The 21,998-nt window shown below is 55.9% G+C and overlaps 1 protein-coding gene across 1 annotated transcript in view; it reads left to right on the forward strand.

Moving 5' to 3' along the window:
• Positions 1–4,106: 4,106 nt before the first annotated feature.
• RHBDL3 (rhomboid like 3) overlaps positions 4,107–21,998 on the forward strand; it is a 46,502-nt gene continuing 28,610 nt past the window's right edge. The window contains exons 1-3 of the mRNA XM_067717035.1: positions 4,107–4,249; positions 5,754–5,777; positions 19,593–19,751. Coding sequence (XP_067573136.1) covers positions 4,139–4,249; positions 5,754–5,777; positions 19,593–19,751 — 294 coding nt within the window. The 5' untranslated portion in view covers positions 4,107–4,138. The remainder of the gene's footprint in view (positions 4,250–5,753; positions 5,778–19,592; positions 19,752–21,998) is intronic.

The following is a 21,998-nucleotide window of genomic DNA, read 5'->3' on the forward strand; positions in this document are numbered from 1 at the left end:
GGTGTGGGCTGTTGGGTGGGAAACTGTTGTTGAAGCCCGAGAGGTTCTGGAGAGAAAGTCACCCCCGTTTACCCCCCTTCTCGGTGCTGCCATTTGCTTTGAGCGGTAATTACAGCCCTTAATGTTTCTTCCCTGGCTTCTAATTAGCTCACCGTGTCCACAAACAAACTCCGGACTCCCCTCACCGCCCGCCTTCCCTCTCCCAGTGGTTCCTCCTGGCTTTCCTGGTTCCCCATGGCAGCCCCATTGTTCCAGCCCCTCCCCCACCCCAGGTCAGAACATCAGGTCCTTAAAGCAAACCCCCTCCCTGTCTTGGTGGGTGCATCTTAGACACTTAGCCCCCAGACAGCTCTTCCTCACTTATCCCACTGGGCTGTAATTAGAGGATTATCTAATTTTCTCCCAGGAGGCCAGGGCCTGGGTCTTATTCCCTTTGTATTCTCAGCACCTCGGCCAGGGTCTGGCAAAGAATGGACACTCGCAATGTGTTAGATGAATTGCTCTCTTGGGCTTCTGCCAACTTAATCTTCCTAAAATGCTTCAGTTAGAAGCCACCACTGCTTCTCCATCGCCCATTAAGCAAGGTCCAGCCTCCTCAGACTGGTACTCAAAGACTTTTGTGACAGTTTCTCACCCACCTGGCCATCCCCACTTTGTGCTCACCCACTGAGTTGTTCCCAGGACAGTCATTGGCTTTCCTGTCTCTGTGCCTTTACTGCAGTGGCTCCTTTTACAGAGAAACCCTTCCACACAAAGCTGCCCCCCTTTCAAGGTTCATCTCAATAGCACGCTCCTGCCCCTCTGAGCTCAGTTTGATCCTTCGGGGTTTGAACTGCTCTCTCCCAAGCTCTTATCCTGTTCTGCATTGACTTAGCATCTGGATAGGAACTTCAAGAGAGGTCATGAGTGTAGAGCTCTTACAAAATGAAGAGCAGGTTGTAAATGCCAATCAGCCCTTGCTTGCTGTCATCTCCAGGTCGGTCCGGGGTTCCCTAGGGCAGAGCCCGTGAACATCTCTGAGTGCCTGGCCATGCACCGTTCGGTGAAAGTGAGTGGTCACCGTGCCCCTTCTCTCCTCTGTCCCCAGCAGGGCTCAGAATGTGCTGGTCCTCAGGTTGTGTCAGAGTGGGACAAAAGCTATCAGACAGCCTGGCCACTCCCACCCCTCAGAGGTTCCGGGCCTCGGGACCCAGGCTCTACATCCCACTGCCTGCTGGGGAGTGGGTTATTCCCAGTTGCACATTCCCCTGGGGCTGAGGGGTGCAATGAGCTGGCTGGTGAGGCTGAGGCAACACTGAGGGCAAAAGGTGAGTGTGGCCTCAGGTCCACAGGGGATGATGGATGTCACAGCTCGTCTCCAAGTCCAGATGGCCATGCTCCTTCCAGCAGGGGCCAGGGAGCGGGAAGCCATCTCCCGAAGGGAGGATTCTGGCTAGAGGTCAGGAATTCTTCCCTAGGAGACTTTTGGGAACAGTCTGCCAAGGTGGCGTGAAATGTTCCTAGGACAGAAGGAAGAAGAAGATGCCCTTCTGGATACTTCCAGAGTCTCGCTGCTGCCCTCAAGTCTCTTGGACGGCACCTCCCATTCTCATCTCCCTATGCTCAGGCCAGCCTTCTGGAGGGGATTTTTTTTTTTTTTTTTTTTTAGTTCCCTGACCAGGGTTCTAACCTGGTCTCTCGGTAGTGAAAGCTTGGAGTCCTAACCACTGGACCGCCAGGGAAGTCCCTGGAGGGATCTTTTTAAATATTACTTTCCTGCTCACAATCTTTCGATGGATCCCCATTGCCCTCAGGGTAAAGTCCAAGCCCCTTTCTCAGGAAACTCACAGCCCTTCAGACCCTCCACTCCAGGCTGGGTTCTTTACATTGAGCACCTTGCTCTCATTTCCAGCCTTGTCAAACTGCTTGTAGTTCCCCTCCCAAACCACACTGCTTCCCAAGCCCAGCCTCTGCCCATGCTGTTCCCTCCTGGAATGTCCCACTTTGCCTGGTTCTGGGGCATATCCTTTGGGAAGCCCTCTTGGACCCACAGGAACCCCCCTCCTTTGGGTTTCCGTACCCCCTGGACTTCCCTGGCTGTCACCCCCAGTTAAACAGTTCCTGAAGGTCACTGGATGCTATCCACCTCTCCCTTCCCAAAGTTCTGTCACGGGCACTCAGTAGGAGCTCAAGAAGTGTTCAGGGAACTGAACTGAGCCTGCTGAGGTCCCTTCCACTGGAGGAGATGAAAGAGTTGGATAGGTTAATAAGAGCCGTTCCTGGGCTGGAGAAAAGGCAGAATCCAAAGGGCAGCTGGGGTCAGAACACTGCCCAGGGCTGCTGGGCATCTCACAGAGACCAAGCCCTCTCTGAGCTCTTCTCCTCCCCCCTCCCCTGGAACCACCCACTTCCTGGCCCACTTCTCCAGCCCCAAAGATCCAAGTGTAACACATCCAGCACCCAGGTGGTGTCAACGGCAGTGACACTGACCTCCCGGCCCCCAGCCACACCTTGTCCTTCTGGGCTTCTTTCCACGAAGAAGTGTGTCGGCCTCTCTTCTGTCCCCTGAAGGCTGTTTTCAAAATCACACCCTATGCAGTTTTATTTACAAGGAAATCTTGGCAGGATCTTGACTTAGTAGAGTAGGGTTGGGGGGGAGGGTGGTGAGAAACAAAAATAGTTGGAATGATCACACTTTCTGAAACCGAGATGAAAATTGGTGTCTGTAGCAAACTCAACTAATTAGAAGGGAGTTAATTTCCTTCTCTGTGTTTAGGGGGAGCAGTCATTGTCAGGTGAGATGGTCACAGGTTGGATCCTGGGGCTGGGGTCATGTGTTTGCTTTACGAAGATGAGAGCATTAATTGCAACTTTCACTACTGGATTAGAGCATCAGTTTCTGAGAGGGAGAGGAGCAAAGGCCAGTGGGTGAGTGGGTGGTGGTAAGAGGGGTGGAAGCAGGTGTGGGCTGGGGACTGACTGTGGGACGTCACCAGAAGTGAATCCCTGAGCCCCCTGGAAGAGCTGGGCACCTGTCCCAGCCGGCCACTGGCACCATTTACAGGCACGGCCTCTGCTTAAGGGAGACAGTCTCTCCTGGGAGGTCTTCCCTGCAGGGAAATGGCATCAATTGTTTTCTTTAGAACCCCTGTTCCTCTGCTCTAACTTGATTCCTACTTGCTGTAGTTGCCTTACCTCCCCTCTTCCAGTTGGGGCACTTCCCTGGTCTTACCTTTGTCAACCTGGTCCAATGAAGCCAGGGCACTGTCACATAGCTTTGGGGTGTGGGGAGGGAAAGATTTAGGGTCTGGGGTCCGGGACTCCCCTGAGTTCTCTCATCCCTAAACTACTGAGCCTGCCTGGACCTCCCAGGATCTGAGACCGAAGTGAAGAGAGATGGAAGGGTGGTCAGGGCATCCTGTCTTCCCAGCCTCCGGCCCCCAATTCACTCCCAGTTAACTCCGACATTGCCAACTTAGTGAAAACCTTCCCCCTGCCACCGTCACGCGTCTGCTGCCTCCAAGTCATCTTTAACCCGGTGGGTCCCGGCAAGTAGACGCTGCACCCCCACCCCCGACCCAGTCCTGAGAGACAGACCTGAACCCGGGGTGGAGGCAGGTGGGGATGGGGCCATCCCCGCCCGGGACCTTGCAGCCACTTCCCCGCCAAGCCCGCCGCAGCCCTTCTCCTCCCTGGGCCGCGGCGCTCTGACCGATTTGGCCCGGGTGGTGGCGCCCGGGGTGGGGGTGGGGGGGTAGGGGGCGGCGGTCCCGGGAGCAGCCCCGCCCCCGCCTGCGCACCGCCCCCGAAGAGTCCGCGGGGAGGAGGAGACTCGGGTGCGGAGCGGGGAGCGGGAAGGCAGTGCGGGGAGCCGGGAGGCCGGGGCCGGCCCAAGGGCGCCCTCGCCTCGGAGCCGGGCGTAGGGCCGGGGCGGAGGCGGAGGCCGGCGGGGCCGCGGGAGCCGAGAAGTTTGCGGCGGAGGGCCGGGCGTCCCGGGGTCGCAAGACGGCGGCGCGGGGGCTGGGACCATGGGGGCGGGCGCGGAGGCGGCGCGGCGCGCACTGAGAGCTCCGAGCGGCGCGGCCGCCGCGGCGCAAAGTTAGCCTGGAGCCCCGGGACGAGCCCCGCAGCCGCGCCCGGCCCCGAACGCCGCCTCGGCATGGGCGAGCACCCCAGCCCGGGCCCCGCAGTGGCCGCCTGCGCCGAGGCGGAGCGCATCGAGGAGCTGGAACCCGAGGCCGAGGAGCGGCCGCCGGCGGCGCCGGAGGACGTGAGTGCCCTCTCCCCCGCCCGGGCAAACTTTCTGGGGGGCTCTAGGGGGAGAGCTGCCCCCGGCTTGCCCCCCGCGGGGCAACTGGGAGGTTTCAGGGTGACGCGGGAGAGCCCCGGATTGGCCGGGTCCCCACGGGCGAGAGAGGGCGGAGGGACCGGGCTCCCCGAAACGCGCGCGCCACCCCCTGCTTGGGCTCCCCGGGCTTCCCTTCGGAACGCAGCGCCCGCCGCCGTGCTGGGGACCCGTCGGCCGCCGGAGACCCCTCCTCGCGGCTGGTGCAGTGCCTGGGACACGGCGTTTTCCCGCAGAGGCGGCCGCGTCACAGCAGTGGCTTGGCTCCCCTCCCCTCCCACTCGCGACCTGCGGGCTCTCCGAGTCCGGGGAAGGAGCGGGCGCCGCAGAGTCCCCGGAACCCGGCGGCGCAGACCGGTCTGGCGACCCCCTTCTCCGCTCCCGGATTAGCTCCCGCCCGGCACCTGCCCTGTCGCGACAGTGATTGAAATTCAAGCTGGCCCCTGTCCCTGAGCCCGGCCGAAGGAGGGAGAGAAGGAGTGCTGGGAGCGCTTTTGCTCCCAGAGGGGGGCTTAGGAGCCCCAGACCGCGTCGGTGCCAGCGACGGTCCCCTGGGCGAGGATAGGGAGGGGCTGCCCTAGAGGGCTTCCCTGCCATCTGCTGTGTCTCCCTCCCTCCGGTCCTGGGAGCCGTGGGCAGAGCCGGCACTGGGGAGTCCTGGGAACTGGAGTTTCTTAAGCTTCTTCCTCCCGAGGTTAACCCGCTAACAGAGGTGAAATATTGGGCAGACGTCCTGCCCGTTCCCTCTCAGGGTGGGGACAGGGAAGTGAAGCCAGGCCCTCAACCTGCCAGACCTCAGCCGGAAAGTCTGAATTGGGTTGTATCCCCTGTAACTCTTGTGATTAACCCCCTCACTTGCTTCTGGCCCCAACACTCTGGCAGACTCTCATGTGTTCATCACTTAGACTCAGTCTGGAAAGAGGCCGGGGGTGGGTTTCAGTGCAGGCGGAAACCCCCTCCTCCCAAACTACAGGCAAAATGTTAATGCTTATGCAGGGGTGGATTTTCCTGACAGGGGTCATTGGCCCCCAGCAGGTGGAGACCGTTGCAGCAGGTCTGATGGAATTGCAGGAATTGCACCTGGGCGTGCATTCCCACGGAGATAAGCTTTAGCCAGCAGAAGTTATTAGAGGCCCTCGGACAGAATTGGACGACTTTATTTAGGAATTGTTGAGGATACCCTTGTTCTGCTGATCTCTCCTCCTGCCTGTCCCAGAATGAGGGACGCTGTCTCTCCCCAACCTGAGTTCTCCACCTTTGCTATGTGTAGACTCGTTTGGGAAGCTTCTCCCAGGTTTTCCTGATCTCTTGTCCGCGCGGGTCCCTGAGCCTGGGCAGCCGCTGGGAGGCTACAGAGGCCTTGGTGATAAGTGTGTTTCTTTCTTTCTCTCTTCTTCCTCCTCTCCTGCATGGCCTCCCTCTCTACCAGCACTGGAAAGTCCTGTTTGATCAGGTATGTGAGCAGTTAAATCCCCCCCCCACCCCGTTCCTTCCAGCCCTCCCCGCAGTCTCCCTGCTTGCGTGGGCTTCCCCAGCTCTGCACTCCTGAGACGGTGACGTGGGGGCGTGGCTTAAGGCAGCTCTGGAAATGAACGGTCCTGCTCTCCAGGTTTGGCGGGCGGGGGGGGGGCTCCCCTGAGAGATCCCTCCCTCCCTCCCTGCCTCCTCCTCCTAACGCCACTTCACCAGGACCGGCTTTATACCAGGGAGACACTGGATAATATGTATTGAAAGCCTGGGACGTTCTCTGTATGCCGGGGGATCACCTTTGGGGCTGGGGAGGAGGGGGAAGGGCTTAAGTTAACGTCCCCTTTCCTCTTCCCCCTCCACCATCAGAGAGCCACTGAAGTCAAATCTCTGCCATCCTTGAAGGGCGACTCGATATGAGCACTTCTGAAAGCTGACTCTACTCTAATTTTGCTGCAGGGATGGGGGAGTCATAGCTGGAAACTTGTATGGGATTGTTCGCAATGCTTAGAGCCTAGGCGTGGTGGATGGAGTTGGAAGTGCCACGCATTGGCTTTGGAACCGGGAGACGGACATTTGACCTTCAGCGGGGAAATGGTTCTCTTCTTTGCTTGGTACTCCTGTTGCGTGCTGTTGTTATGTGTTTCCTTCTCCCTCCCCGTTTCATGATGCAGAAGGAGAGGTGGCAAGAGCTGTCCCAGTGTGGGGGAATAGTGAGCATTGTGGTCCTGGGGTGAAAATGACTATACCATGAAGTGTGTGTGACTTTAAGAGACCAGTCTGGTTGGGCCAGAGGGAGCGTGTTGGGTTGGAGAGGTAGATAAAGCTGAAAAAGCAGCACGGACCAGACCTCGTCCTGTTGGAGGCAGGGGAAGCCTTTGAAAGCTTTTTTGACAAGTTTGTTACCAGATCCAGGCAGTACTTTGGGAAGATCCTGTGTGAGAGTGGGATAGAGGTGAGATGGGTTGCAGGGATGAGAGGAACTGGCCAGGAGCCTGCTGCCATGAATGGAGACAAGCCCTTGACTTGGAAGATGACAGTGGGAGTGGAAAGGAAGAGGGACATGGTGATGGGAGAATTGGAAGATCTTATTAGACCCAAATAGATGAGGTGAACCACATGTATAACTTTGAGGTTCTGCACCTAGGAGGAGAAGGAAAAGTCGGGCTGGGGGCAGGGGGGTTTGTAAAATTGACAACTTTGGTTTCAGACCAGTTCAGTTTGAGGAGTCAGCTAAATGCAGATGGCCAAGTGGGACTGACAACACGGAATTCAGCTTGAAAGGCATGGTGGGCCTGGGGTGGGGATTGGGGGCTGTCATCCACCTCAACACAAGGCCTGGCTGTGGCTTGGGGAGCATCCTGCCGCTCCTCTCCCTCTGGGGTACACCATCTCTCCCTCCGGCTCTTAGGAGTACAGACACTTCTGGCCTGACGCCCTGAGGCAGGAGGGAGCTGCCTGCTGCCACAGATGCCACGACCAGCAAGCTGCCAGCCCTTCACACCTCCTGCCAGATTTAGAATCCAAACCTAGAACAAAGTGTATCATTCTTTTTTTCCCTCTGTCTGTGTCTTTCTCATTTTGATTAATTTCCTTTGCCAATCCCTGCGTGTGTGTGTGTGTTTACATTGTAAAATGAACTATTTGGGCGAATGGAGGAAAACTTTTAGGAGAAAGAATCTGGAACTTGAGGGAGCAGAGAGACTGTATAGCACCTCATGTCAGCGCGTGGTCTATGAAACCCCATTTGTCCCACTGCAGGGAGATCCCAGGTGTCACAGAGAGCATCCACCTGCTTCTGGGAAGGCCCACTCAGAAACATTCTGGACAGACAACGTTAATTCTCAGAAAGAAACTCCCCAAACTTAACTCTGGACAGTTTTTTCTCTCACGATCAGTTCTGCCTTAGGTCCGCTCCCCAGCCCTCACGGGGCTTTAGCAGCCTGTTTCTGTTGTTTTCCTTCCTATGGGTGCTTTAGTGTTTGAGAAGAACTGCTCCTGAGCGGGGGCCTGACCTCTGGCAGATGTCCAGTCCCTCTGCGTCTGTTCCGCCTCCTTTGTGCAGCCCACCTGGACCATTCCCCTGATAGGGCTGAATGCAAAGCCGGTGTGAAACTTCATAAATGGATGTACAACTTCAGAAGGACGCCGGGTTATTTGGAAAGCTGAGGGGTCTTATCCTTTCTGACTCTTCCTTTGGGCCTACTTAAAGGAAGGATTTGGTGATGGTGAACTTGGTGCACTCAGGAAAGAACGTTTGGCTGGTGGTTGCAGGCAGCCTTCCCACGATTTCTTACAGAAATAGCCCTGATGGGCCAAACTCTGCTGAATGGGGTAGGATTCACATGACATCCGTCAGAATCCCTGTAAACTAATATGGTCCTGGAATTCACCTTCCCGAGGTCACTGGATTGGGAGGCTGGCCCCAGTCGGTCCTCCTTCCCATCTTGGGTCAAGGGGGGGATGCCAGTGGTCACCTGGTTTCAAACCAGGATCAGCTGGGACCTTTTTCCAGGTGTTAGGAATGGAATTAGACCGGTGCCTCTGTGCTGTCTGGTTCTTCAGCATGTAGAGTACCTTTGACCCAACATGACCCTAATTGGATCCAAGGGCTCGAAGCCATGACCTTGGCCTTTTGGTCCTATGTGGTCACCCCTCAACTCAATGGCCAGAATGCCTTTTGGGGAGTTGGAGGTGCAGAAAACAGGTGACCCCAGTCCCTTGGATGTTTACCTGGCCGCCGCCCACCCCCGGCATCCTGGACATTTGTCTGGTCTGCTCAAGCAGGGGTGTAACACGCCACCCAACCTCACCCCCTCCCCAGTGTTTCCTCACAGGTCCCAGAAATTACAACAGTCAGGAAACCTGAAGATCATCACGTTGACCCCCAGATGTTCCAGGTGTTTGTTTCCTGTTTGAACTTCTCCTTAAGGAAACTGTCTTTTCATATCCTTGGGTGGTTTCCCTAAATACTAGATTTTAAAGTTACCATAAATATTAACCCGTCATTATAGTGTAATGTCATGGTAAAAATGTCTTATTTTTCTACAGCTGAATCTGTTGGGCCTTTTCTTCATGATTCCTTATGTTGCTTTGGAGCCGAGACACTTTTCTTCCCTCTTCAGATCGCATAAATATGTGCTTCTGTTTCCTACTGTTTTTTCTCTGATTTAAAAAAAAAAAATTGTCTGACTCTTTATTCCATCCAGATCCTATTCCTATCCAGTTACACCAGCATCACTTATTAAGAAAGGCTTAATTTATTTATTTACTTACTTATTTACTTAGTTAATTTTTTTTTTCTTTTTGGCTGCTCCACGAGGCATGCAGGGTCTTCGTTCCCCAGGGATTGAATGCATGCCCCCTGCAGTGAGGGCACAGCGTCTTAACCACTGGACCGCCCGGGAAGTCCCAAGAAAGCCTTCCTTTATATATTGAGAAATTGTATCATTTAGTAAATTTGTATATGTGGTTAGGTTTATTTTTGATTTCTGATCTTCTCCCCTGATATTGACAATTGTGCCCAGGTAATGTACCCTTTAGTTATTGCTCCCATAGGTTTCCTACAAGCTCCTCTTTTTCAGGTTATGCTCTGATAGTTTCACTCCCAGTCCCTTCCTGAACTCCAGGGAGATGCCCTCAAGGACCCAAGGTCAAATAGCAGGTCCATGGCAGGTATGGGGCTGGAGCCCGTTAACCCATAAAAGGTTTCTCGGGTTGGAAAACCATTTCCAGGTTCACCCTTACAAATGCCGTCAAGATCTCCAAATGTTTAATGAGCAAAAGGGTTTGGAGCAGAGTTCTGTTAAGTCAACAGAGCACAATCGCTTTCCAAGCTCAAACAAGCAAGAGGGAAAAGGGAGAATTGAGAGGAACTTGATCCTGTCTCCCTTTTTCCCTCCCGACTAGGAGCATGCATGTTCCAGACCTCAAGAAGGGACCCTAACTTGGCTAATCTCCCAGAAGGGAAGCAGACAAGTCTTGACTATCCCTCCAAAATTATAAACATGCTACGAACACAACACAGAGCTGCTTGCGTGGGCTGCTGGGGAGAACCCTGAAAGTGGGGTCAGAGAGTGCTGGGTTCAAGCCTTACAGATTTTGTGATTGGGGTCAAGCAACATGAGCTCTCCGAGCCTCAATTTCTTCATCTCTAAAATGGGGAGGGTTATCTTTAACTCCAGGGATGACTGTGGGAGTTAAATGGAAGTGGAAACTCTCTTAGTGATGTCTGATACCCAGTGGACTTTTTTTTTTTGGCCACGCCGAGTGGCATGTGGGACCTTAGTTCCCCGACCAGGGATCGAAACTGTGCCTCCTGCAGTGCAAGCGCAGAGTCTTAACCCCCAGTGGACATTTGACAACTGTCTTTTGACCAGGAACCAGAATTTGCTGGAAGAAGCACAGGGCTGCTTCTGAGATCCAGGCCCCTATAGGAAAAGACGAAGCCTCCAAACCAGCTCCTTCCCAATCCCGGCTCCTGGAGAGAGAGCCACTTCTGCGCCCGGAGGATTTTTCTGCTTGCTTTTCCCAAGTGTCTCCCCTGTCCAGCCTCCTTGCCTCCAGCCTGAGGGTCTTCCCTTAGCCTGACCCTGAAGCCTGCCTCATTTGCAGCCCTGCAGGCTGGCTTAAGAGGGTTCTGGGAGGTGGAAAGAGGTTCAGATGAGACTGCTGCATGGATTAGTGAAGAGCGGCACAGAAAGCACCTGCCCCAGAGTCAGCCCCCAGGACACAGGATGAACCAGCAGAGAGGGATTCCCTTACTCAGGCTCTGCATCTCCAACCCCTTATCAGGTGGCGTCCAGGCCCCTAAAGTCTGTGGACTTCCTTCTACCGCAAAGCCAGCTTCCCTACCCTGCTCCTGGCCCAGTGACCCCAGCAGTCATGCTGAATTAACCCTTTTATCCCTGACCACTCCCAGAAATGCATTTGATAGCGGTTGAGCAGCGGGACCAAGGGAGCTGAGGTTGCTCGCTGCCTTCCTGCCTGCCTGACACGGAACAGGCACGCACATGCTGGAGTGAACAAGTCCAGCTACGTCCCTGCACATGTTGTCTTGGGTTCTAATGTCTTCTCCAGGGGCAGGCCCTGACTGTGCGGCCACCTCGCCTGTGTCAGCCCTTCTGGGGCTGCCGCCACCTCAAGGACTGTGGATTAGTAGAAGGTCGGTGGTAGCATCTTGTCCGATCTGCTCACTTTGCAGATGAGGAAACAGAGGTCCGAGACCTTCTGAGGTCACTTGGTACAGTAATGTCGGAGCTGGAACTAGAGCCCGGCTCTGCTTTCTTTCCCTCTCTGACCGGTGTTCCTGCACCCGGGCCTCGCAGGCTTCCGTCTGCTTTCTTGGCACCCTGAGTGACTCAGGCAGGGGCGAGGACACGGAGTCTGCCTCGGGTCCCAGTTTTCCTCCTCGCTGTGTGACAGGGGGCAAGCCGGGTGACCTCTCCAAGCCTTGGTTTTCTCATCAGTAAGCTGCCTGCCCTCAGGGCTGTGGTGAGGCCTGATGAGATGGTGTGTGTATAGCACGTGGCACAGTGTGTGGTGAGCCCCTAATAAATATGGAGGTGGTTACCGCGTTACTGGAATTTAAAGAAATTAACACTGTTTTCAAAATAACCTCTGGCCACGTAATAGTTCTAGGTCTTGAATCAAAGTGTCCAGATCCCCAGTCTGGGGTTCCTTCCACCATATCAAACTGACTTCTTCAGGGCAGGAGCTGGAAAACCACATTCCTCCTGAACTTTCCAAAGAAAGGAGAGAAGTGTTTGGATAGAGGCTGCCTGGGGGAATGTGGACGCCCAAGCATTTTCCCTCCGCTCACTGGCTGCCTGCATGGCAGAGGGTGAGGGTGAGAATGAGGCATCGGGCACCACGTGGCCAGACCCCAGGGCGGGCCTGCTCTGCCCAGTGTTCAGATTTGGCAGTTCCTGGTGATCGACTGTGAGATTGGGCCCAGGGCGCTGTTCTCTATTATGGAAGTGAGCTGATGTGCATCTTGAGTTGTGGACAACCCACTCCCCTCCTTCTCCCTGGATCTCTCTTTTCTGGGGAACCAGAGGGATCCCTTGGTGGATTCCAGGAGAAGCAGCAAGAGGAAATGAGTTTAGGCTGAAGGGGGTGGGATGGGGCAGGTTAAGACCCCTCCCTGCTCGAACCCTCCCACCTCTCCCTGCCTGCAGCTCCCCTGGGACTCCTACCTTTATGGCCATGACTCAGCTTCAGTCCCCAGTTGTCCTTGATGGTTGGACCTGGGCGAGGCAGCACAGGTGTTACGTCTGCTCCTGGGACCCAAGGGGCCTGTCTCTGAGTCACAACCCCCAGCTGCCCCCTCAGAGTCTGTGCGCCTCCAAGGCCTTCTGTGGTTTGAAGCGGGAGAAGCAGGGTCTTCCAGGAGGCTCTCTCTCAGGGTGGAGATGAGCAGGCCTGGAGGAAAGAGGCGGCCCCCACTTGACCCCAGCTTTCTGCCTTCCGGGGAAAGTCTGAGAGCTCTTCTTCTCACGGCAGAGGTGTTGAGAGAGAGAGCTGGGTAGTTTTCTGGAAATTTGCCAATTGTCCAGCAGCTCAGCCTGGATTCAGGCCAGGACGTCCTCCGCTTCTCTGCTGATGGGAGGGTGTTCTAGCTTCCTAATCAGCCTGCCAACCTCAGATCCTGGGGTTCAGCTCTTTGACTTATGGGGGGGGGATGTTCAGGAGCCTGACTTGGAGCTTCTGGGAGAAGCCCCTTGAGAGGGATGAGCTCCCTCCCCCAGAACCCTGGGGTGGCAGCTGTAAGAACAGAAATAATGTAACTGGGAATCATCGAATTGCTGAAGCTTCCCCAGCTGTCAGATGCCTGGCCAAATCCCAGGGGAGCACCAGAGCCCCTCGTGCCTCCATGTGGGGAGACTGGAGAGCAGGAGGGGTCAGAACCTGGCTTTTAGGAACTGGTCTCTCTTCTTCCCAGGGAGGCTTGAGGTCTTTATAAATCCACTCCTAGCTTCAGCTGAAAGCAGGCCCGATGGTACCCTGTTCTACTCACTGAAGTGCCTCTGGACAAGTCGTTCGTCTCTGTGTGCCTCAGTTTCCATATCTGTTAAATGGGACGAATCACACTTATACTCTAGGGTTGATATGAGAATAAGAGCAATCAAATATTTGTGCCAATGAGTATTTCAGGTCTGGGGGGAAAGTCAGGGGATGGTGTGAGGTGGTTTTCTCTGGGGCAAATTAGCATCTTCATTTGCAAGGCAGAAGCGCTAGAGAAAGCTGCTACTCCCCTAACCTCGCCTCCTGACCTCAGCAGCTGCAGGCCTGGGCCTAATTTATGGGGCTGTAAATATCCCTGAATGGGCCTGAGTTCCCTGGTGGGCTGTGGCTGTTGGATGGGGACTGCTCTGCTGAGCTGGAAACCCCTGGGCAGCCTCGTTAATTCCGCTCTGCTCAGAAGCCGGGTGATGATGCAGGGAGCCAGCAGATGAGCCATGGTAACCCCCTAAGTGGGGAGGGGCAGTTGCCTGCACCCTCCTCTGCCCCAGCACGCATACCATGGGGTCCTTTCCCAGGGCTTATTCTGTCTCAGTGGACAGAGCGGGGACAGTGGGGCCTGAGATGGGAGGCTTCCTTAGACTCCAGGTCCCCACCTTCCAGGCGTGAGAGGTCTGCACAAGGATGGCTCCCCAGGTGCTACCTCTGGGCTCCCACACCCCTCACGGAGGACATGGACCTCTCGAGATGAAGGAGAGGGAGAGGTCCCCCTGGGAGAGAGAAGGGACCAGACATGTAATTGTCCTGGAAATGAGTTGCTGCAGATCACACGTAACATAAGAGCTATAAAATAGACATGTTCCTTTCTTCTTTCTCTTCTGCTTTGCTGCCGCTGGGTGGATTCTGAAGCCTTGGCCGCGCTCCTGGGCCTGCAGCAGGGAGGGGAGAAGTGGCGCTGCTGTCCTGGGTGCTGAGCAGGCAGATCCCAGACCCTGCGGGCTTGGTTCCCTGGAAGCTCAGCTCAGCCCATTAGGCCAGTCCCTTCCTCCTCGGCCACTCGCAGGGCCTGGCACCCTCCTCAACCCTCTGGCTGGGGCCTGGATCCGGCAGGCTTCTAACTTGGCTGGAGGACTCCGGACAAAGTGTCAGCTGCCTCGAGGGCCTGTGCCACTCATGAGGTGGAGGCGAAAGGCTGGTTCGGAACCACTGACAAAGGGGCCTGGTTTCACAAAAGGGAAAAGTAACTCTGCTATGGATTCATGCATTTTCCCCAGATTGTGTCCCATGGAGTGTTACTGTGAAAAAATATTATGATCAAAGACCCAGTAAGTTTGGGAAATGCTGGGCTGAACAGAATCAGACAGGATTCTCCACTGTAAGATCTTGAAGAACCTTTAATATGGTTTTATACATCACGCCCTTCCAAAAGGGCTTCCCAAACTTCTGGAACCACAGCACCCTTATTTCATGCACCGTCTTGGGCCTGGTGTTCCACGAAACACACGCTGGGAAACCCTGAGCCAGTTATATTTCATACGACAGAACAGGACAGAGAAAAACAAGGAAGAGCAATGCTGGACCAGCCAACCACTGTGGAGGAACCCTGAGCTATTTCCATCTTGACCACTAACTTGCTCTGTGACCTTGAACTAGTTTCTTTTGCTCTCTGCACCTGCTTCCCTGTCCATAAAGCTAGTGTGATGCCAGACACGTAGTCGATCCTTAGCAAGTATTTGTTAAATGAACGAATGGGAGGACTGAACTGGGATCTCTCGAACCCTTTTTAGCCACAGCATCCTAATGATGGGAGAGTGCAAGACCTGGGCCCGTCCCCCTGGATGTGAGTCCACCTGCACCAATTACCAGCTCTTCAAACTTGGGCAACTCTGCTCTTGGTGCCTCGTTTTTTCTCCCATGTAAAATAGCACCTACCTCGTAGGGTTGTTGTGAGGTTTAAATGGGGGGACTGCATAATTGATTATCCAAATTGGGAGGATTTTGAGGGTGAAAGGGACATTGTTAATTATCATGCCCAGGGACTTCCCTGGCGGTCCAGTGTTTAGGACTCCGTGCTTCCATTGCAGGGGTCTTGGGTTTGATCCGTGGTCAGGGATCTGAGATCCCTCAAGCTGTGCAGGCACGGCCAAAAAAAAAAAAAAAAAAAAAAAAAAAGTCATGCTCAGACAGTAGGTGTAAGAAGCCAGGACTGTCCCAGACAAACCAGGACATAGGGGGTGACCTGAGGTTTCAGTGAGTTAGCACCTGATACCTGGCAGGTATTCTGCATACACAGCCGCCGTCGTTGCCGTTCAACCAGGCAGTATGCAGAAGGCTAACACAGAAAACAACTCAGAACGGGGCCGCTTGGCAACCCCCGCCCCACGTTGCTGGGCTTCGGAAGTCCCCCAGCCCCTAGAACTCTGCAGAGCAGTTTGAAAACCACTGAGGTTCCGTGCAGCTCTCCTGGATCATGACTTACAATTTCCTGACCTGCTGTTCTTCTTTCCAGTGTCACCAGGTCCTTCCTACAGCACAGACCTCCCCCCCTCCCCCCCCCAAATGTGAGCTGCCTCATCCTGATTCCAAATTTCCCGTCAGCCCTTTGGCCGAGCAAGGATGCAGAATTGAAGATCAGCTGCTCCCATGGGCTGTGTGGGCTGTGGATGTCTCTTTCCCCAGCCCCCATTTGCATATCATATGCTTAGGTATGCAGGGCTGGGGACGGACCACCTTACATCGCCCCAGGAAGGGAGAGTTCCTACTACATGGTGGATGGGGAAAGTGAGGCAGTGTGGTTGATGATCTGCCCAAGATGGCACAGCAGCTGGGGCCGGGGTTCCTTCCAGAACTCTCCCCCAACTCCTTGCCCCAGAGGAGGGGAAGAGCCCTGGGTGGCAACAGTACAGAGAGAATCCGGTGGGTCCTTTTTGCATCCAAGGTCATAAGTGAGCCAGGAGGGGGCCCAGGACGGGAGATGGGATATATATGGCAGAGCGTGTGTGGGGCGCCGGGGGTGGGGAGAACTGGCGACCTAGAGGATTAAGGGGCCAGAGGGCTGGGTGCTGGTGGGATTAAGCGCCCCTGGAGTCTTGAAGCTCTTTTCAAGGCCAAGGCAGGTGGGCGGGAGCTGTGGGAAGGTCACTCGTCACTTTGTGTTTTCCTCCTCTTCTGTGTCCGCAGCCTCCACGCAGGCTGAATGTGGACTCCCCCTTCACACACGCACGCACGCACGCACGCACGCACACACATGCACACACACACCCGGCCTTGCACAGCACCGGGGAGGCAGCTGCAAGGATGCTCCTGGCTCTCCAAGGGGCCTCTGCCTGCGGCTGTTCACAGCCCCATTCCTCCCGCTGCCCCGCCACCCCCAGACTAACCCCACCCAGCCTAGACCTCATTCCAAGAGCCCCCCTTCAGTCCAAAGTGGGTGAATCTGGGTCATGGAGCACCCAGGACGGGGAGCTTCGGGGCCTTCAGTACATTATTGACAAGGAAATTGCATTTGTAGGGTTTGTTACCCCCAAAGCTCCAAACCACGGTGCTTGTATGATCCTGTCCCCAAAGCTGCCCTTGAGGAGGCCCAAAGGCGGGAATGGTGTCCAGGAGGGTCGGCCCAGCCTCCATGGCAGGGCTGCTCCCTCCTCGCTTTGAATGAGGCAAGTGGAGCCGGACACTGAGTCCGGGCGGCCCTGGGCCCTGGAGAGCACAGCGCTGCGTTTGCTTCAACCCAGCGCACCCCGAGGGCACGCTCACCCCTGCTTGATGAATGAGACTGAGGCAGTTATGACTCGAGATGTTTACCCTCAATCACACAAACTGGTAAGTGGCTGAGACCAGAGTGAGGTTTTTGCCTTGCTGCTCGCAGCCTCCTTTAGAAGCTCCGTCAGGGCAGTGGTACCCACCTCTCTCCGCCTCTGCACGAATCCTCTCTGTGTGTTTCTTTTTGTCTCCCCCTCGCTCCCTCTCTCTGCACTACCCCCCCGCCCCGTACCCCCTACCCCCTGTCAGCTGGGGCTCTTGCCCTCATCTTCCCAGGTGTTTGGGGTTGTGGTTGGAAGGTGTCCCGTGTACATCTGTGGAGCCCAGGCAGCTGGCCCCTCCCTCCCTCTCCCACCCTTTCCCCCAGTCCCCCTCCTTCATCCCTGAGGCCTCATTATTAGCGTAGCGATGACCCCCCCCCCCCATTGTCTGGGCTGTCTGGCCCTGGCACGAAAGGTAGAGTTTTGGCAGAGAAGGGAGGCTCGGCCGGCTTCCAGCTCCTTCTCTGCGGTCTGGAGCCTGTAATGTGCTAGGGGCAGGCCTGGCAGGCCCTGGTGGGGGGTAGGGGGAGGAGCCACAGGGCAGCCCCTGTCACTAGGACGACAGCAGGGAGCCCTGGAGGGGGAGGGGGAGCAGGGGAGCAGGTGGTCCTTTGTCTGGAGCTGGAATGAGGGAGAGGGGCCCTTGCCTGATCCCAGCGCCTCCACCCCACTGCCCCCCACCCCAGCCGTGGATGGGCCCCCGGGGTGGGGATTGGCTTCCTCCCCCCGGGCTGGGCAGCAGAGGCTCCTTGCTGTGAGCAGCCCACTGCCCCCTGCCGTGCTCACCAGGGGAGGGTTAGGGAGGGGATGGATCTTCCCAGGGCTCAGGGCTGCTTCTCATCCCCCACGTCAGCCCACCCAGTACGAGGGCCACGTGGGCCCAGGCAGGGGCCAGGCTGGTGAGTCCCTGTAGCCAGTGCCAGCCTGTGGGGACGGGAGGGGTCCCAGGCAGAGAAGGAGACCCTCCCTAGCTGCCGTCTCCACTTTGCCACTCCAGGCGTCATTTCCTGTCTGAGCTATAAGGAGATCAGAACTGTTGCTGTTTGAGCTCTTTCCTGCTTAAAAAATCTGTGTGGAGTGGGCCCGTGAGGCTCCTGGAGCCCCTCCGCTCCCGGGCCTGCACTCACCTCTTTGACCTTTGACATTTGGCTTCTGAGCAGCAGAGCAGAGGCCCTAGAGGCTGACGGTCAGCAGCAGCCAGTGGTTAGAGGCAGTGCCGGGCTGCCCGGGTCTGGAATCCTGGCTCTGCCACTTGCAGACATGTCACTTAACCTCTCTGTGCTCGTTTTCCAGTGTCTCTGCTTCCTTATCTGTGACATGGAGATCTAATCATAGGACCCGCTCATAAGGTCGCGGTAGGAGATCAAAGAAATCATATATTTACATGAAGTGCTTGGTGTGATGTTTGGCCCCATGAAAACACTCAGCAAATATTAGGCGTTTTTACTCGTAAAGGTCTTTCTGGAACGGAGGGTAGGTGAGTTTCCTAAAGTACTCGATGGTGGGAACCGAAGAGGTGTCATCCCTGAAATCTGGTATTTTGGGTGGAGGATTGGGTACACAGGCAGATGTTTAAATAGGCCTCATTAGAGAGGTCCTCTCTCGTTGAGTTCTGGGGAGAATTGAAGGAGTCATGACTTGTGACTCTTGGCTCTTTCTCCTGGATTGTCTTAGACAGGCTGCACACAGCATCAGCCTTCCGAAAATAGTCTTCACTGACCTTATCCAGAAAAGAGGGAAAGGTGGGTTCGGTCTTCGGGCTCCCTTGTCATGCACACGCGGACGTCTGTCTGCCTTTTAAAATCTCAGCAGCACCTCCGTGTGCAGTGAATTCATGTGGGGACGAGGTTTGTGAACAGGACTTCCCTGGGCAACCTGGCAGCTCGTTAGTGTGTACTGAGTGGGGACACTGGGCTCTGCAGGGAAGGAGAGGCGATGGAAGGGTGACAGAAAGCTTATGTGCTTCTCTGGGAGAGATGAATAAGCCCCTTTTCTAACTGAACCTGTGAGCCTTTCCTTGGAAAATGGGTATCTGTCTTTTCACCCAAACATCCACTTGTTCACCCAACAAATCTTCACTGAGTGCCGACTCTGCCCGGCTCTGTGCTCTAAGCCCCGGGGAAAGTTGTGCACCGACCTGCAAGGAGTTGAAAATGGAGGCCAGTGCAGGGTGGAGGCCAGAGGGCAGTCTGACATGCAGGGGATGCAGATCGTGTGTTGGGGGAAGGCTCCCTGGACGCGGGACATCTGAGGAGTCGGAAGGGTGAGTCGGAGTCTCCCAGGGAGACAAGGGGAGAGAGGGAGTCTTAGGCAGAGGTGCCCACGTGTGCAAAGCTGCAGAGGGAAAAGGGCAGCGTCAAAAATCCAACCAGGGACTTCCCTGGTGGTCCAGTGGTTAAGACTCCGAGCTTCCAATGCAGGGAACGCGGGTTCGATCCCTGGTCTGGGAACTAAGATCCCACATACTGTGTGGCATGGCCCAAAAATAAAGAAAAACAACCAAACACTCAGAGCGCAGTGTCTTTGGGGAGCCCCGTGTGCAGGTTGTGGGGTGTACGTGGGTGCAGGCGTGGGAGAGGGGCTGGCAGGCAGATGCGGAAGCGCTGTCCAGGCTGTGCTCCCCGCTGCCCGGGGCCTCGTGCCTTCCCCGCTCAGTCCCTCTGCCCCAGGCCCCAGATTTCCTCATGTTCCTCTACTCATCGCCTTTTCATTCCCTCTTTCCCCTTGTCCAGGGTCAAGAGTAAGGGCAGAGTAATAACCTCTCTGAACCTCCGTTTCCCTTCTCCACGCACCACAGGGCTGCGCTGGGCGATCTCAAAGGTCTCCAGGGCCTTCTAGGGTTGTAAGTGGTTGTCCGCCCTATTTGGATGTTTCCCCCGGGGGCCTTGGAAACATCCCAGATGCCGCCTAGCCCTCTGTCAGCAGAGGGCTGGAGACAGGAGCTGTGAGTGGTGACGGTGATGGGGCACCCGGGGCAGTGTGGAGAGGGAGACGGAGCCCTTCTGACCCCGCTGCTGTGTGTGCTTCTCCCTCAGTTTGACCCTGGGAACACGGGCTACATCAGCACATGTAAGTTCCGGAGCCTCCTGGAGAGCCAAAGCTCCAAGCTGGACCCGCACAAGAGGGAGGTGCTGCTGGCTCTCGCCGACAGCCATGCCGACGGGCAGATCGGCTACCAGGATTTTGTCAACCTGGTGAGCACTCTGGGCCCCTCGCCACTGGAAGAGGCCTGTTTGGGGGTGTGGCTTAGAGGATCCTTTTGGATAATTAATGGGATCTGTTGGTCTGCAGCATTGAAAAAGTGCAGGCTTCGGCAGGTGAAAGGAAATCACCAAGGACCCAATTTCTCTTTATCTGTCAGTTCTGCTTTCTGCAGTGTCAGCACTACTCAAAACAGCCCCAGGCAATTCCAGACCCTGCCATCGTGGCAGCAAAGTGGCTGCAGCTGTTCCAGCCCTCATGCCCTCAGGCCTCACCACGCAGGGGAGGAGAGGGACTTGGTAGCTCCCACGTGAGGCCTGGGATTTCCTTCCTCCAGTTGGCCTAGATTGGGCCAGTGGGTTGTGCTGATTGAATCAAACCAATCAGTGCCCACCCGTGGAGCTGGGAGTGGGGTCATTTCCACAGAAAGGAAGGATTTGGAGTGGGAGGTGGGAGGTTATCGTTGGCAGGAGAGGAGCTGGGGAGTGGATGTTGGGAGGATCAGGGCAGACCTTTCGGGAGCAACGGGGCGCATGGGTGAAGGCCTGAGCTCATCAGACCTGCCGACAGCTGTCCTGGGTTGTCGGAGGGGCTGGAGACGGGAGACCCGTGAGTCCTGCCCAGTGGTCTGGTGTCTTGGAGTCAGGACTTCCTCCTCACTGGGGTTACTGCTGTGCTGTCCCGGGGGCTACTGTGGCGGGATTGGAGTGGGGTTAAGCAGGAAGCATCCCTCTGTGGGGTGGATGGCACATGAGTAGAAGCTGCATGAACTAGCAGCGTGAACACGAGGCCGGAAGGCCCCACTTGGTTTCCCTGTTGGTGAAATGGAAACAGTCGCCCCTCTTCTTGTCACCCATGAAATGACTGGTGTGAAGTCCCCAGGCTCTTGGAATTCAAAAGCATCAGTGATGGAGGAGCCAGGACCTGCCATCGTGCCAGGTTTGCTCTCTGATGTGGATGCGTGGGCTTTGGCGTTGTTTTAATTGCCTCTTGATTAAGGACCTGCCTTTGCCCAGAGGTTAGCGTGATTGCAGGGAGCAGCTGTAGGGCTTTTAGTGGTGAAGAAACCTGCTGTTCAGAGTGGACCCAGGGAGCAGATCTCCCAGAGGGCGGGGGTGCAGAGCTCAGGTAAGCAGGGGAGTTGGGGACAGTTGGGATTCATGGGATGGGCCGTGGAGGTGAGCCCCGTGACTGGGAACCCAGCAGTGCCAGCAAAGACCAGGCCACGGAGTTGAGCCTGCATCGGCTCGTCCACAGCCCCAGCACCAGCGTGTTTGCTGCATGCCCTGCTCAGCCCAGGGCAGAGTGAGGGCATGGCTGGGCCAGGGGAGCTGCTTCTCTCCAGCTGGGGGTGCGTGGAGTCGTCCGTGTGAATCCGCAACCGCAGATCACTTGTTACCATCGAGATTTCTCTATTTGAATTCTGAGCTGGAGCAGCCAGCCATAGCCTGGATTCTTGTGAGCAGGGCTGCCCTGGAGGCCAAGACTAAGAAGGGGTTCACCAGGGGGGAAGCTCTGGGCAGGGCAGAGAGCTCAGGGGCTGGAGTCAGGTGGGCCTGGGTCCTGCGACAGGCTCTGCCTTTGCCACTCAGTGGCAAAACTGAGCCCCGGTTTTCCCATTTGTAAAATGAAGCCAAAGGAGACCCTCTTCAGGGTTGTGGCAAGGATTAAATAAGAAGAAGTGTTTGAAAGTTTTTGTTGCCTCTAATGTTCTTCCACCAGGTTAACTCCTCTGCATCCTTTGTGAGCCCTTTCCCACCCCAACCCAGGCAGAATGAACCAACCTTACCCAGAGCCCCCGCAGTGCTTTGCACAGGCCTGTCTTATAGCACAGACCACATTGCATTACAGCTGAGTGGCCAGGGTTGTCATGTATGGGTGTGCAGGTTGTGGACTGCACAAGGATGCTGGGCAGAGAGAGGAATGGGGGCTGAAATCTGGCCTGGGCTTTGTTCAGCAAGGCCTGGAATGGGTGCATCCACCTGGAAGGAAAGGCTCCCTTATCTAATTGGCACAAAAGCTCCACATGAGGGCTTCCCTGGTGGCGCAGTGTTGAGAGTCCACCTGCCGACGCAGGGGACACGGGTTCGTGCCCCGGTCCGGGAAGATCCCACAGGCCGCGGAGCGGCTGGGCCCGTGAGCCCTGGCCACTGAGCCTGCGCGTCCGGAGCCTGTGCTCCGCAACGGGAGAGGCCACAACAGTGAGAAGCCCACGTACCGCAAAAAAAAAAAAAAAAAAA

This window comes from Pseudorca crassidens, chromosome 19, assembly GCF_039906515.1.
Source record: "Pseudorca crassidens isolate mPseCra1 chromosome 19, mPseCra1.hap1, whole genome shotgun sequence".
NCBI lineage: Eukaryota > Metazoa > Chordata > Mammalia > Artiodactyla > Delphinidae > Pseudorca > Pseudorca crassidens.